The sequence below is a fragment of the Lepus europaeus genome, chromosome 21, assembly GCF_033115175.1.
Source record: "Lepus europaeus isolate LE1 chromosome 21, mLepTim1.pri, whole genome shotgun sequence".
NCBI classification, from domain to species: Eukaryota; Metazoa; Chordata; class Mammalia; order Lagomorpha; family Leporidae; genus Lepus; species Lepus europaeus.
This window is the reverse complement of record NC_084847.1, coordinates 9500083-9515399: the sequence shown is the minus strand read 5'-3', so window position 1 is coordinate 9515399 and position 15317 is coordinate 9500083. Positions and strand designations below refer to the sequence as shown.

Below are 15317 nucleotides of genomic sequence, written 5' to 3'. Positions count from 1 at the left end.
GTCGGCCCACCTACGTCGAATTGTGCAGTCCTTTGGCATGTGGTCAATTTCCTAGTCCACCTTCCTGTTTATGTTTTTCTTTCAAAGGAATATTCTGAGACTTAATTTATTTTTCAGAGACAAGGAGGAATGTTCTTTGTTTGGAAATTCGGTTTGTAGTTGATCTAAGCTCATAGATGGGTGATGGCTGCTAGGACATCCCCTCAGCTAAGATGCTTATTCCTGATTAGCCTTGCAGTCACTTCCCGAGTGAAGCAGGTGCCTACCCAGGAACCCGTCAGGTCCCAAAACAAGACAGTTTCATTTGGTGATGTTGATGATTTTAGTTATGTATTGTAGTTTTAATGCATGTTGTATTATTTTCATTTATTTTTATTTTTTCGGTACTAGTTTTGGACCAATCGAATACAAAGGCCCCATGAGCGCTGTGTACATTGAGAAGTTTGTCCGCCGGGTGATGAGACCTCTTCTGTACATCCCATCTCAATCAGAATTACTAGATTTTCTCTCAAACCACGAGGTACCTAACTTTGATCTCATGTCTCCTCCCTTCCTGGGACTGTCAGCGGGTTGTATTGCATTGTTTGTATTGAAAGGGTGTTTTTAAAAACACCTCCCGAATTGCAGCAATTAGAAGATCACATAGACAGTCCCAACTAAATGCATTTTGAAATATTGATGATAAGAATGGTTTGGCCAGGTGAGTTTTAAGAAAATGGAATACTTGCAAATTCTTATCTGTCTTGTTTGGGAAATTTCAACAACCTTTCTCCTTGTCTTGACAGTTACCTTTGAGCACAGGAGAATTAACTGGTAATTTATATGAAGCTGGAAACTTCTAAGATGGTTACTTAACATTTGCTAGTGTTGTACCATTAAATATTTGGATTTTCTTGCCAGTTGTAATTTAGTTATTTTTTTTTTTAGTCTATTTTCCTAGTTACATAATCTACAGAAATCTCCCTAACTTTTGTTTTATCGTTTATTTTTTATTTATTTGGAAGTTAGAGGTACAGAGGCGGGCGGAGAGACAGAAATCTTCTATCCACTGGTTCACTCCCCAAATGGCCACAACAGCTGGGACTGGGCCAGGCTGAGGCCAGGAGCCAGGAGCTCCGTCCAGGTTTCCCACGTAGGCGCAGGGGCCCAAGGACTTGGGCCATCCTCTGCTGCCTTCCCAGGCCCGCTAGGCAGGGAAAGCTGGCTCTGCTATTGAGGGAATTTTAATTGTGCGTAATAGCTGCTGAAATTCCCCACTTAGGTCAAACAAAGAAACAGAAAACCCTTGTGTGTGTGTGGTAATGAAGATGATAGAAAATGACACGCACAGGCCAAGAGGTCATCCTTCAGTCGCTCTCTGTCGGGAATTCTGTGGAATGCTGCACCCCGTTTTAGTTGATGACCTCTTTTTCCTCTCACGTTTCACTCAGTCTCTTCTGAAAAAGGAAAGAGAAATGGGCGAGGAGCTTGGCAGCATGAACAGGTATGTTTGCCCTGGCTTCAAAATGTGGAGAAGTGGAGAGCGTGTAGCCCACTAATAAGAGGACTGAGAGGAGCTGGCATTGTAGCAGAAAGGGGTGAGCTGCCGCCTGCGATGTGAGCATCCATCTGGGCGCAGGTTCAAGTCTCGGCTGCTCCACTTGCAATCCAGCTCCCTGCTAGTGTGCCTGGGAAAGCAGTGGAGGATAGCCCAAGTGCTTGGACCCCTGCACCTACGTGGAACTATGGAACTTGGGCATCTCAACAGTGGCATAGTCCACTGTACCACCATGGCTGCCTCTCCAGAGAGCCCTGAGCACGTTTGGCCACCTCCGTTTTCTGCAGAAGTCATGTGATAGACAGTGACAGCTAGGTTTCTGGACACCTGGGTTTTACTCGGGATTCTCAGCCTCTAATGTAAGGGTGGACTTAGTTACTGCTCTTGGCCTTTTCGGCTTCAGTACTCAGGTTAGAAAGAGGCAGACAGAGGAGGTTTCGTAAGGTTTTTGGTTGTGAAAGTATTTTGAGACAGTGCCTTTGAATGTTTCCGTCGGAGGTCTTTCTGAACCTCAGTTGCCCCGGTGTTTGATGCTCTCGCCGGTTGCGTCTGTGGGAAAGACAAGCTCGCGAGCATAGGCTGAGCACCACTTCGCCTCTGCGTTCTTTACATCTGCTTTTTAGCAGCACTGTCAGAGATCATGTTCCAGGTACTGATGTGGCATTTGGATCAGACTCACTGGTCTGAGATGGGTTTTGGCGGCCACTTAATGAGATGGTCAGACTGCCTTTGAAACCAGCCAGGCGTGGGTGTGCATTCTGGCAGTTCAGACATCCCTGTTCCAGATCAGAGGACCCGGGTTCCATAACTGGCCCTGGGACCTGGTTCCAGCTTCCTACTGATGCAGGCTCTGGGAGGCAGTGGTGGCAGCTAAAGTAACTGGATTCCTGCTACCCATGTGGGAGACCTAGATTGATGTCCTGGCTTGTACCCAACCGAGTCCTGGGTGTGTGGGGATTTGGGGAGTAAGCCAGCAGATGGGAGATCTCTCTCTCTCTCTCTTCCCCCTCTCAAATGAAAAGAATGAAAACAGGACCACCAAGATGGGACCTCTAGATCAGGTCACTTCTCTCTGCCTGTAGAGTGCTTATTTCCTCTCCAGAACCTGGGTAGCGTGTGTCATGCAGTGTCTCCTGGACTCCTCACTGAGATGAGCTGGTCTGGTTGGCGAGAGGTAATACTTGGTTAATTGTGCAAGTGGGTATTCAGGCCCAGTGTGATGTGTGTCAAACCCCTGACGTTGTAAAAGATGCCAACCAGAAGTGCCTGGAAAGAAGCTGTCAGTTTGCCCTGCACTCTGTAAGATGACATGCAGCACTCCAGACCTGGGCGTGATGTCACTGCTGTGGATTTGAACGTCAGCTACAGACAAAAGTTAAGGACAGTTTTGGAGATACTATTCCACAGCTCTGTTCTCATGGACGTGCCGCTAAGTGAAGGTCGAAGCCTAGGCACTGTTGACATTGGGGTCAGATAATTCTGTGTTGTGGGGCAGCTGACCTGGGTTTGCAGCATCCCTGGCTCCACCCCACTATGTGCACCTCCTTTTCCCTCAGTTTTATCAACCAGGATATCTCCAGACATTGCCAAGTATCTCTTGGAGCAAAATTGTTCCAAGGCCTTGACATCATGTGTTGCAGATGTTAGTACAAACACACTTTTTCTTTTTCTTTTTTTTTAGATTTACTTATTTATTTGAAAGGCAGAGTTACAGAGAGGCAGAGGCAGAGAGAGAGGTTTTCCATCCTCTGGTTCACTCCCCAGATGGCTGCAATGGCTGGAGCTGCACCAATCTGAAGCCAGGAGTCAGGAGCTTCTTCTGGGTCTCCCGTCGGGTTCAGGGACCCAAGAATTTTTTTTTGGCATCTTCCACTGCTTTCCCAGGCCATAGCAGAGAGCTGGATCAGAAATGGAACAGCTGGAACTCAAACCAGTGCCCATATGGGATGCCGGTACTGAAGGGAGTGGCTTTGCCTGCTACGCCTCAGTGCTGGCCCCCAAATCCATCTTATCATGTGCTACACAGAAGGCTACCATCTAACGCTGGGCAGTTTATAGTGGTGGTAGCAGGGAGGAGACGAAAATGAAACCCTGAGGGCTGGAGCTGCACACGAGTCAGGTGTTGTCAGTAGAGCTGTTCCTGGCACTCAGCTTTTACTCAGCTGTTTCTTCTCTCCAAGAAAGCCTCACATACATACATTTTAAATATGTTAAGGAGCTTGCTGTGTTACAGAAATCACACATGAAAAAAGATACTTGTTCCAGTGAACAGCCTCATTCATATTTTTATAAAAAGGATGTTACCACCAACTGTGTTTAAATTTCGGCATCCCAAAACTGGGTCAAAAACTTTAATGTAGCAGTTCTGAGGATTGTCGTAATGGCAGATTCTTTTTTGTTGGATTTATATCTGTACATAAGATTGTGACATCTTGTAGGAGTGAATTTTAAAATGTCCCCTCAGTTTAAAAAAAGCCCTTTTAATTAATTATGATTTGTCTCTAATCCAAATTTTTGTGATTAGTTTGGACCATCATGAAATTGTGCAACCAGCATTCATTATTTGGGAAATGATGATATAAATGGTGGAATAAGCATTCTTGTCTGTTGACATAAACTTCTATTATGTGTGTATTCAGGTACATCCAGATATGCTTATTCTGTCGTTAGCAAGAATGCTCTTATTGCATACTTAGATGGTTTGGTGTTGAGTTACCTAGAAAAGTAGATACGTCGGCCGGCGCTGTGGCTCACTAGGCTAATCCTCCGCCTGCGGCGCTGGCACTCAGGGTTCTAGTCCCTGGTGGGGCGCCGGTTCTGTCCCAGTTGCTCCGATTCCAGTCCAGCTCTCTGCTGTGGCCTGGGAAGGCAGTGGAGGATGGCCCAAGTGCTTGGGCCCTGCCACCCCATGGGAGACCAGGAGGAAGCACCTGGCTCCTGGCTTTGGATCGGTGCAGCACACCAGCCGTATTGGCCATTTGGGGGATGAACCACCAGAAGGAAGACCTTTCTGTCTCTCTCTAACTGTCTAACTCTGGCTGTCAAAAAAAAAAAAAGAAAAGTAGATACGTCAAATCTACTCAAACCAGATTGCTAATCATTAACTGTCTAGTTTCATATGAAATGTGGCTTAAGACAACAGTTTCTAGAAAAAGCATTGTTTTAGGATTTATTTATTTGAAAGAGTACAGGGAGAAGTAGAGAGAGAGAGAGAGAGGTCTTCCATCTGCTGGTTCATTCCCCAAATGGCTGCATTGGCCGGAGCTGAGTTGGTCTGAAGTCAGGAGCCAGGAGCTTCTTCCCTGTTTCCCATGTGGGTGCAGGGGTTCAAGGACTTGGGCCATCCTCCACTAATGTGCTTTCCCAGGCTGCATTAGGGAGCTAGATCGGAAGTGGAGCAGCCAGGGCTCGAAGTGGTGCCCATATGGGATGCTGACGCTGCAGGTCAGGGCCTTAACCCACTGTACCACAGCTCTGGCCCTGAAAAAGCTTTTTTTTTTTTTTTTTTTTTTTGACAGGCAGAGTGGACAGTGAGAGAGAGAGACAGAGAGAAAGGTCTTCCTTTGCCGTTGGTTCACCCTCTAATGGCTGCCGCAGTTGGCGTGCTGCGGCCGGCGCACCGCGCTGATCCGATGGCAGGAGCCAGGGGTTTATCCTGGTCTCCCATGGGGTGCAGGGCCCAAGCACTTGGGCCATCCTCCACTGCACTCCCTGGCCACAGCAGAGAGCTGGCCTGGAAGAGGGGCAGCGGGACAGAACCGGCGCCCCGACCGGGACTCGAACCCGGTGTGCCGGCGCCTCAAGGCGGAGGATTAGCCTAGTGAGCTGCGGCGCCGGCTCTGAAAAAGCATTTTTTAAAAAAATATTTATTCTGGCCGGCACCATGGCTTAACAGGCTAATCCTCTGCCTTGCGGCGCTGGCACACCGGGTTCTAGTCCCGGTTGGGACGCCGGATTCTATCCCAGTTGCCCCTCTTCCAGGCCAGTTCTCTGCTATGGCCCAGGAAGGCAGTGGAGGATGGCCCAAGTGCTTGGGCCCTGCACCCGCATGGGAGACCAGGAGAAGCACCTGGCTCCTGCCTTCGGATCAGCGAGAAGCGCTGGCCGCGGCGGCCATTGGAGGGTGAACCAACGGCAAAAAGGAAGACCTTCTCTCTGTCTCTCTCTCTCTCTCACTATCCACTCTGCCTGTCAAAAAAAAAAAAAAAAAAAAAGCATTAAAAAAATATTTATTTATTTGAAAGACCGAGTTACAGAGAGAGGTAGAGACAGAGAGAGAGGTCTTCCATCTGTTGGTTCACTCTCCAGATGGCCGCAACGGCTGGAGCTGCGCTGATCCAAAGCCAGGAACCAGGAGCTTCTTCCAGGTCTCCCGCGTGGGTACAGGGGCCCAAGGACTTTTGCCATCTTCTGCTGCTTTCCCAGGCCATAGCAGAGAGCTGGATCGGAAGTTGAGCAGCCGGGACTAGAACCAGCGCCCATATGGGATGTCAATGCTTCAGGTCAGGGCTTTAACCCCCTGTGCCACAGCGCCGGCCCCTAGCATTGTTTTTAACTTAGTGAAACATCACAGAAAAAACATTAAAATGTAAAAATTTTAAGTACTTACCTCTGTAACTTCTGACATATGTAAGTGATTATTAGCAAAATGGTATTGAGTAGATTAAGTCTGGCCAGTGCCCCTCGGTTTTCCAGTGTGCCCACTTCAGGCCTTCCCAGCAGTGTGAAGCCGATGGGACTTGTCCATCCCCCAACAGATTGTCCCCTGGGTAGCACACTCCCGAGTTTAACCGTTAGTGTCTTTCCAGAGGTTAATGTGTCGAGTATTTCGCTATTTTATAACATTTTTGGAAGCTTTGCTTTCAAGATAGACGAATTCTGTAGTGTTGCCTTCTTAGTTTGCCAGTGACTGTTTTTCTTTATTTTTGCGACTGGTTCTAAGAATATGACAAAGAATGGGGCCATGGCTCCTTAATTTTTTTTTTTTTTTTTAAGGTTTATTTGAAAGGCAGCGTGAGAGGAAGATGGAGAGAGGGATCTCCCATCTGCTGGTTCACTCCTGAAAAGCCCACAATAGCGAGCTCTGGGCCAGGCCACAGCCAGGACTTTAGAATTGCGTTCGGGTCTCCTGTGGAGCAGCACAGCCCAAAGGACTTGGGCCTCCATCCGCTGCCCCTCTAGGCACATTATCTGGAAGCTGGATCGGAATGGGCGTAGCCAGGATTTGCACCAATGCTCCACTACGGGATGTGGGTGGAGGGCCCCCTCCCCTTGACCTACCATTAAAGCAGCCAAGTGTCGCTGTTTCCTGTTGCTGAGAGAGTCATGAGCACTTACTCTGCAGAAGTGGGAGTGTTCTGTCTGGTCATCACAGTGCTGAGGCAGGGTAGGGCTGGCATCGCTAAGATTATACTTACCTTCTAGATGACAGATGTCATTAAAACTGAAGAGAGCTTGCCAGAGGATACCACAAGGAAGATGAGCTTTGAGTGCCCGTGTTCTGTTCAGAAACTACTTCCTGCAGTCACTCCGGCTGCAGAATCTTTTACTCAAGGATTCTTCCTGCTTGCTTAAGACAAAGGCCGGAAAGTGTAGCTTATTTCTCTGGGCCACATAGAAGCCGGTCCAGTGGCGATTTTATTGTGGGGGACGTTAAGTTTATTAGGTCGAGAGTGGGATTAACAGTGATGTGATCTAAGTCACTAGTTTTTATGCCTCTTGTGGTTTTGTTGTGTTTTAGGCATCGTTTTCCTCAGACATCAGTAGCTTCTGTGTCAGTAATGCTTCTTTTTTTGCTTTTCAAAGCACTAGGCAGGCTCATGTGGCTTCGTAATCTGTCCATCAAGTGCCCACAATATCATGTAGAACTCTTTGGAGTCAAAATGATTTTCAGCTCTTTTGGGAATTTCTGTAAGTTATGCACTTAAGAACACTTGCTTTACACCTGTTTATTCTTAGCAGTTTGGTAAACCAGTCTGTTTTATGTGGCCTGGGGAAAGGCTTGGGAGTCTTCGAGGGAAGTGGAGGGATTAGGTGAACTGCCTGAACATTTTGCTGAAAAACCTAGATTGCCTGGCACTTGGTGCTAGAATGTTAGTAAAATTCTCTCTGAATGTTGAGCAAATAGGCTCCATTGGTGTCAATTCATAGTGTATAGCACTGTGAATGGAAGTTTCACATTTTCTAAGTTAGCATTAGTGCAGAAGTATTTCCGGTCCCTTCTGGTAAAAACACACCAAGGTAACTATTGTCATGGCCACTAGAGGGCGTGTGTGCACCTGCTAAGAGCGTGCTGGCCTATGAATGGGCCACTTAGAGAAGAAACGGTTATGGTGATGAGGGCTTACTGGCATCCTGTAAATAGGCTGTTTTCAGCCCCTCATGAAACTAGCGCTAATTATGCTCCCTGTATCTGGGGCAAGTTATACAAGGCAATCATTGTGCCTTGGTTTTTGCAAAATTGTAAGCTTGGTGGAGGAGCTCTGTCTTATTTACCTTTTTCTCTTCATTCTTTCATTAGCACATGTTCATTGTGTGCCTGCTGTGTGCCAGGCACTTCGTGAGCGGGAAGTGAAGTAATGAATGAGGGAGTCTCTGATTCTCCGAGTTAGAACACGGAGGTAGACAACGAACAGGAAAACAAAAAGCGAGATGTGCTGGGTAGAACGTGCCCTCCTGAAATGCACTTCAGAAGGTGGCCTTCCGTGCAGACAGGGTCTTTGCAAATGTCAATATGGGTCTCAAGATAAAGTCATCCGAGGGCAGTCCTGTGACTGGTGTCTAGATCAGAGGAGGAGAGGCCATGTGGGTCTGGAGGCAGAGACTGGAGTGATGCAGCCTCAGGTCAAGGAGTTTGAGTTCCCCCGGAGCCTGGAGACGCAGGCAGCTTCCTCCCCCAGAGCCTACAGCGAGTGTGGCCCTGCTGGCCCCAGGAGGTCAGACCCCCACTGCCAAAACTGTGAGAGGGTCGTTTCTGTTGTTTTATGCTGCCAGTTTCTGGTAATTTATTATAGCACTCCTAGGAAACTGTCACACAAGCAACATCTAATAATAAACGCCAAGAGAAAACAGAGTGATAGGATAGAATTGGCAGTGAGGGTAAGGACATACCTATTTCATTTCTTAAATTCTTAGTAAGTTTCATCTACTTAAAAAGGCAGAGAGAGGCAGGGAAGGAGGAAGTTCTTTCTGCTGGTTCACCCTCCAAATGTTCATAACAGTGAGGGCTGTGCCAGGCCAAAGCCAGGAGCCTAGAACTGTTGTCTGGGTCTCCAGCGTGCGTGGCAGGGACCGAAACACCTGAGCTATCTTCTGCATCTGCTTTCTCCCAGGATGCATTGCCACGAAGCTGAATTGGAAGCCAAGCAGCACTCCAGCCGGCACTCGGATACAGGATGTGGGCATCCCAAGTGGTGGCTTAACCAGCTGTATCACAACGCCTATCATAGACATAGCTGTCTTAGAAAAAAGAGAGGATGTCTTTGAAGAAATGAGGTTTGGGCAAAAACCTTAACAACATGTCTACATGATCTGACCCAATCCTGAGGAAATTGGAGGAAGTGCCCAGGAGGTGGGAACAGTTATGCAAAGGCCCTGGAGAGGGAACAGACTGCTGGACTGGAGAGGAGGCTGTGGAGGTGCTCTGCTGTCATGAGTGTCCGGGGCGCAATGAGTGACAGCCACATGCCAGCAGTGCTTGAGAGCTGATTTGAGGCACCTAGTGCCAGGCTGGCGCACGTCCTGGGCTGCAGGCGTTCAGGGCAGCTCGTGGGTTTGTTTGCAACTGAGCACACAGAGGGCCTGTGTGTGCCCGTTTGCTCCGCACAGCCACCTTCTCCAGATGAAGCATGCATTGCAGGGAAAGTCCCATATAGCACAGTTCATTTGTGATATTTTTTTTTTTTTTTTTGACAGGCAGAGTGGACAGTGAGAGAGAGAGAGACAGAGAGAAAGGTCTTCCTTTTGCCGTTGGTTCACCCTCCAATGGCCGCCGCGGTAGGCGCGCTGCGGCCGGCGCACCGCGCTGTTCCAATGGCAGGAGCCAGGTGCTTCTCCTGGTCTCCCATGGGGTGCAGGGCCCAAGCACTTGGGCCATCCTCCACTGCACTCCCTGGCCACAGCAGAGAGCTGGCCTGGAAGAGGGCCAACCGGGACAGGATCGGTGCCCCTACCGGGACTAGAACCCGGTGTGCCGGCGCCGCAAGGCGGAGGATTAGCCTAGTGAGCCACGGCGCCGGCCATTTTTTTTTTTTTTTTGACAGGCAGAGTGGACAGTGAGAGAGAGACAGAGAGAAAGGTCTTCCTTTTTGCCGTTGGTTCACCCTCCAATGGCCGCTGCGGCCGGCGCATCTCGCTGATCCAAAGCCAGGAGCCAGGTGCTGCCAGGTGCTTCTCCTGGTCTCCCATGGGGTGCAGGGCCCAAGCACTTGGGCCATCCTCCACTGCCTTCCCGGGCCATAGCAGAGAGCTGGCCTTGAAGAGGGGCAACCGGGACAGAATCCGGTGCCTCGACCAGGACTAGAATCCGGTGTGCCGGCGCCGCAAGGTGGAGGATTAGCCAATTGAGCCGCGGCGCCGGCCCATTTGTGATAATTTCTTAGATAATTATGCACCTTCTTCTGGGAAGACAATGAAATTCATGGAAAATGGCTGTAAAACTTTTCTACCTTAGAGCAAAACCTGAGCCAGTTTAGTATCCTTCAAATGAGAATTTGCTATAGAAATAAAGTTAACTGTCACTCTACTTTATTCCCTCTTTGTGTTATTTTGAAGTATTAATTTAGTTCATGTTCTCAAACATGCCAGATTCCCAAATTCAGTACTGTCGTAGTAGCATTTAAAATATACTGGGTGTTGTATTGCTTTTTAAAGCGCTTCTATTTTGTAACTTGGACAACTTTTAATTATCCCATATAGTTGTTGAATCATAATCCTCATTTCTTTGGCAATGAAAAGCCAAAGTAATTCTCTCTATGGCTTTGAATTGTTTGCTGAATTCTTTGGTCGAGCAACTTGGAGTTCTCAGTGCCAGCTCTTCTGACAGGGGCTTCTTCCTGCAGGCCTCAGACTGCAGCAGTGAGGCTGTCGACCTAACGACGACCTTTCGTGCTTTTGGGGGCTACAGGGGATTTCCTGTAGAGATTCGGAAGTTGTATCTGTGTAATTACGTACGCACTTGTAATGGATGCTTGATTTGGGCCGCATAGCTGCTTCGGAGAGACCACCTAAGAGACTGCATTTTCCTCATTTCTAGCAGGGTACTTTTATTAATACTTAGAACGACTTGATTCTATTGGTTTGGGTTTGGGAGAGTGGACAGAACCTAAATGTAACTTACATGAGTCTGTTTTCTTTCAGTGAGTTTCTGTTTTTGTTATCTTTCGTCCAGTGTCAGCCAAGTGACTAGATTTTCCTAAGATTTTGTGTTCTGTTGTTCTTGACGGAGACACTTATTACTCAGTCATAGTGTGGTTGGAGCCTTAACATGAATACCGTGTGATTCTGTTCTGAGCCAGCTGTAGGTTGGTTGTGAAGGATGTTTTGAAGGAGCAAGGCAAAAGAAAATCCTGTTTACAGTAACTTCTTGTTCTTTTTTTTTTTTTTTAAAAGTTTATTTATTTTTTTCTTGAAAAGCAGAGTTGCAAAGAGAGACAGAGACAGACAGAGATCTTCTGTCTGCTGGTTCACTCCCCAGAATGGCTGCATCTTCTGGGGCTGGGCCAGGCTGAAGTCAGGAACTCCATTTGGGTCTCCCATGAGGGTGGCAGGGGCCCAAGCTCTTGGGCCGTCTTCCACTGCCTTTCCAGGCCCATTAGCAGGGAGCTGGATAGGAAGTGGAGCAGCCAGGACTCGAACCAGCGCCCACATGGAATGCCGACATTGACAGGTGGTGACTTTACTTACCATACCACAGCACCGGCCCAAATAATTTTGCTCTCTTAGCTCCTCAGTTTGGAAAAGTGGTTATTTGCTAGATTCTCTGGATGTTAGAATTAAACATTCCATCTCGGTTTCTTTCAGAATGAAAGTGATTTATCTGTTTGTCAGTCCTATCCCAGTAAGTAAGTGGTTTGGACTGCAAAGGGAATAGTATTCCACCACAGAGCACAGGTTTCCTCTTTTACAAACACAGTGGTTTTAAACCTGACCAGCGGTTGGATTGCTGCCTTAACTCCTGGGTTGGGTTTCATCCTGGTCATCAAGTCAGCCTCCACAGTTCCTTGTTGGGAGCGTAGTGCTAAGTGCCTTGGACTAGAAGGGGTCTGGCCTGGTGCTTTTCTGTTCCTGAGGCTTGCTCGCCACAGTGCCCCTGCTTGCTGGGGTGGGGTGCCGAGGCCTCACTCGGGGGTGCTCACCCAAGGGTACTCATTCAGCCACTTGGGCTGGACCCTGGGCTCAGCTCCTCTGATTCAAGGCCCAGCACTCTCGGGTTTCTCAGAGCTTGGCTTTTAAGACAGGTGGGATTTTTCAGAACAGAGCTGAACAATAATGAGTGCCACCGGACTCTCAAGAAAGGAAGAAATTATTGTGAGCAGGAAGACGGAAAGTGACTGGAAGGGGCTGGCTCGTTAGTTTGGCGGCCTGAAGGGGCGTTCTGTGCTGAACTTAGAGAAGCGGAGTGAGCAGGTGGAAAGAAGTTTGCCGAAGTAGAGGAGTAAGAGGGCACGAGGTAGGGCCTCCCACCGCGGACTGAGCCGAGCCGAGAAGAGGCCTGGCACAGGGCTGGGCTGGGTGCTGGGCTCTCAGAAGGAAGAACCTGAAGGAGCCTGATCACAGGTGAAGCCCACCAGATTCAGTCTGATTTCCAGCCCACTGGGAAGGTGTGTTTGGAGTAGGTGAGAGGAAGTCACTAAAGAAACCCAAAGGGTCACAAAGAGATTACCAACATGGCTTGCCTGGAATTGTTACACAAGAGCCAGTGCATACCTGGACTCGATGGTGAGATTTTGAGCCAGGGACCTGGAGGAGCTGTGCTGCCAGCAGAGGTGGAAAGACCTACTTAGGGAGCGAGGAGAAAGTGGCGGCTTTGAGTGCCCTGTGAGAGCCACTGCAGCACTGCCCCTTCCCCTGTTGTTGTCTGGATGGACAAGAAGCAGAGCCCTGGCCTGCAACCTTTCTCATCTGGTTAGGCTTAAACATTGCAGAAAATGCATGAATTGTCTAACTGTAATATTTAAAATCGCCTTCATGACACTGGCACTGACAGTGGCTCATCCTTGCCTTGTGCTCTCATCCCTGCAGCCTGGGGTCCTCGGGTACTTCGAGTTCAGCGGTGCGCCTCAGCCTCCTGGTTATCTGACCTTCTTCACCTCGGCATTGCATTCATTAAAGAAAGGTAAGAATGATTCCAGTAACAACATTAGGATGTTAACAGAAGTTTTTACTGATATCTTTTGCATGTACTGTGATGATTATATTTTCTACTTTGCTTGATTCCTTTTCTCAGTGCATTAGTGCAAGTATAGTTCTGAATGTTTAGCTTTTAAGCTTGATGATGTAGGGTGTGCAGTTACATACTTTGCACTTTAAAACTGCTGTCCTAGTGGTGTTCGTAGTTGGGGGCTTGGTCAGAGTTGGTCGTGGTTGTCTACACACCGTATTCCAGCAGGGCATTTCTTCTGAGGAGTGTCCCCACAAGTGTCAGTCATGTCGGTGACAGCACAAACCGTGTGACGGCCAGCTTCACTCTTCCCACATCACACATGGTCTCACTTCACTACGTCATGTATTATTTGGAATCCTGCTTTTTAACTGAATGTCTCCTACCTGTTTTTCCATGTTGCTCCGTGCTCTCTCAGTCATGACTTCCAAGGCTGCCAGCTCTCAGTCAGATGCATTTTCTTCTGCTCATTTCCCTGCATCTCCTTTGTCTCTACTCTGGCCCAGGCCCCTTCTCACGCACGTGGGCCAGCCCTACAGAGGCTGAGTTGGTTCCCACCCTTGCCTCCTTCCGGTGTTTGGCGCAGCTCAACCTGTCACACCTTTCTTCCTCCTCCAGGGTGTAGCTCAGTTCTGTGTTAAGTAACTGACCTCCTCCAGTCTAACTGGGTTTCCTTCGTAGCACTTAACACAGCTGGCTTTTTTTTTTTTTTTTTTTTAAGATTTATTTATTTATTTGAAAGAGTTACACAGAGAGAGGAGAGGTAGAGAGAGAGAGGTCTTCCATCTCTTGGTTCACTCCCCAATTGGCCATAATGGCTGGAGCTGGGCCAATCCGAAGCCAGGAGCCAGGAGCTTCTTCTGGGTCTCCCACAGCCGGGACTCGAACCGGTGCCCATATGGGCTGCCAGCACTGCGGGCAGTGGTTTTACCTGCTGTGCCACAGTGCTGACCCCGCAGTTGGGTTTTATGAATGTAATAATAAAATTATTTTTCAAATGTCTGTCTTCTTCCCAGACTCTGAGATTGCTCAGGGTAGGGACTGTGCATCTCCTGTTCAGTGGTTTTCTCTGGAGTCTGGAACATGATAGGGGCTCAATCGTCGTTTGCCAAGTGAGTGACCAGATTAATAGCAATGTCATCTTCCCCCACCCCCATAGCTCAACCCAAAATACATAACCACCTGCTTATTACTGGGTGTCAGATTGCTCTGTTTTCTGTAGGCTTTTTCCTTTTTTTTTTTTTTTTTGCTTTGTAACAGTTTACCATTAATACATAAAGCAGTTACAAAGATACTTCAAGAAGTTAGTGGAAAATGGAATTTAAAGATGTTTATGGGGCTGGTGCTGTGGCGCAGCGGGTTAAATCCCTCACCTGAAGCACCGGCATCCCATATGGGTGCCGGTTCTAGTCCTGGCTGCTCAACTTCCGATCCAGCTCTCTGCTATGGCCTGGGAAAGCAGTAGAAGATGGCTAAGTCCTTGGGCCCCTGCACCCACATAAGAGACCCAGAGGAAACTTCTGGCTCCTGGCTTCAGATCAGCTCAGCTCAGGCTGTTGCAGCCATCTGGGGAGTGGGCCAGCGGATGGAAGACCTCTCTCTCTGTCTCTACCTCTCTCTGTAACTCTTTCAAATAAATAAAATAAATTTTAGAGAAAAAGATGTTTATTTTCATACAAAGCATTGAGGTCAGTGCATAGGTTCTGAAGCCGTCATTTGCATGGATTTTGAAATTTCTTGCACTGTGATAAACCTGTCTTTAATAACAATGTTTGTTTATTCATTTTTATTTATTTGAAAGATAGATATTGTGCATCTGTTAGCTCTTTCTCCAAATGCTGGCAACAGCCAGTACTGGTACAGGCCACAGCCAGGAGCTAGGAACTCCATCCAGGTATCCCACTTGGGTGGCAGGGGCTCAAGTACTTGAGCCATCATCTGTTGCCTCCTGGGCACATTGGCAAGGAGGCATTTTGGGAGCAGAGGCAGAGGTGGGACTTGATCCCAGGCACCCTGAGATGGGATGTGGGCATCCCAAGAGGCAGCTTAACGCACTGCGCCACACCTATCCTTTAGTTTCATTTCATACAGACTTTCTGAAGTGCTCTTGTGCGTGTGACTGGCCATTTTAATATACACGTTGTCTTGACATTTCATGCCGAGCGAATCTGCTGTGTTGGCATTTTTATCTAGAGACACTGGGGGAGGCAGTCGAGCTGTCATGTAGGTGTCTCCTCTTCACTTGAAAGACTGAGCTGCGCAGTGCCAAGTAACTGAGATGCAAACAGACGACTGCCAGTGCAAGCTTAAGAAGCAGGCATTTGAAGCCACTCACGAGAGATTAACGACAGGCCACTCAAGGAAGACCTTAACTGGAGATCACGTGTGGTAGGATTGCCT

General features: G+C 48.2%; 1 protein-coding gene across 2 annotated transcripts in view; it reads left to right on the top strand.

Moving 5' to 3' along the window:
• The window catches only part of TXNDC11 (thioredoxin domain containing 11), a 70700-nt gene that overhangs the window by 14488 nt on the left and 40895 nt on the right, over positions 1-15317 (top strand). Inside the window, exons 4-5 of one of the 2 annotated variants that reach the window (XM_062180936.1) lie at positions 391-520; positions 12779-12872. In XM_062180936.1, the coding sequence (XP_062036920.1) occupies positions 391-520; positions 12779-12872 (224 nt within the window). Of the gene's footprint in view, positions 1-390; positions 521-12778; positions 12873-15317 lie in introns of those variants that run through there. The other variant, XM_062180937.1, reaches the window with a different exon arrangement.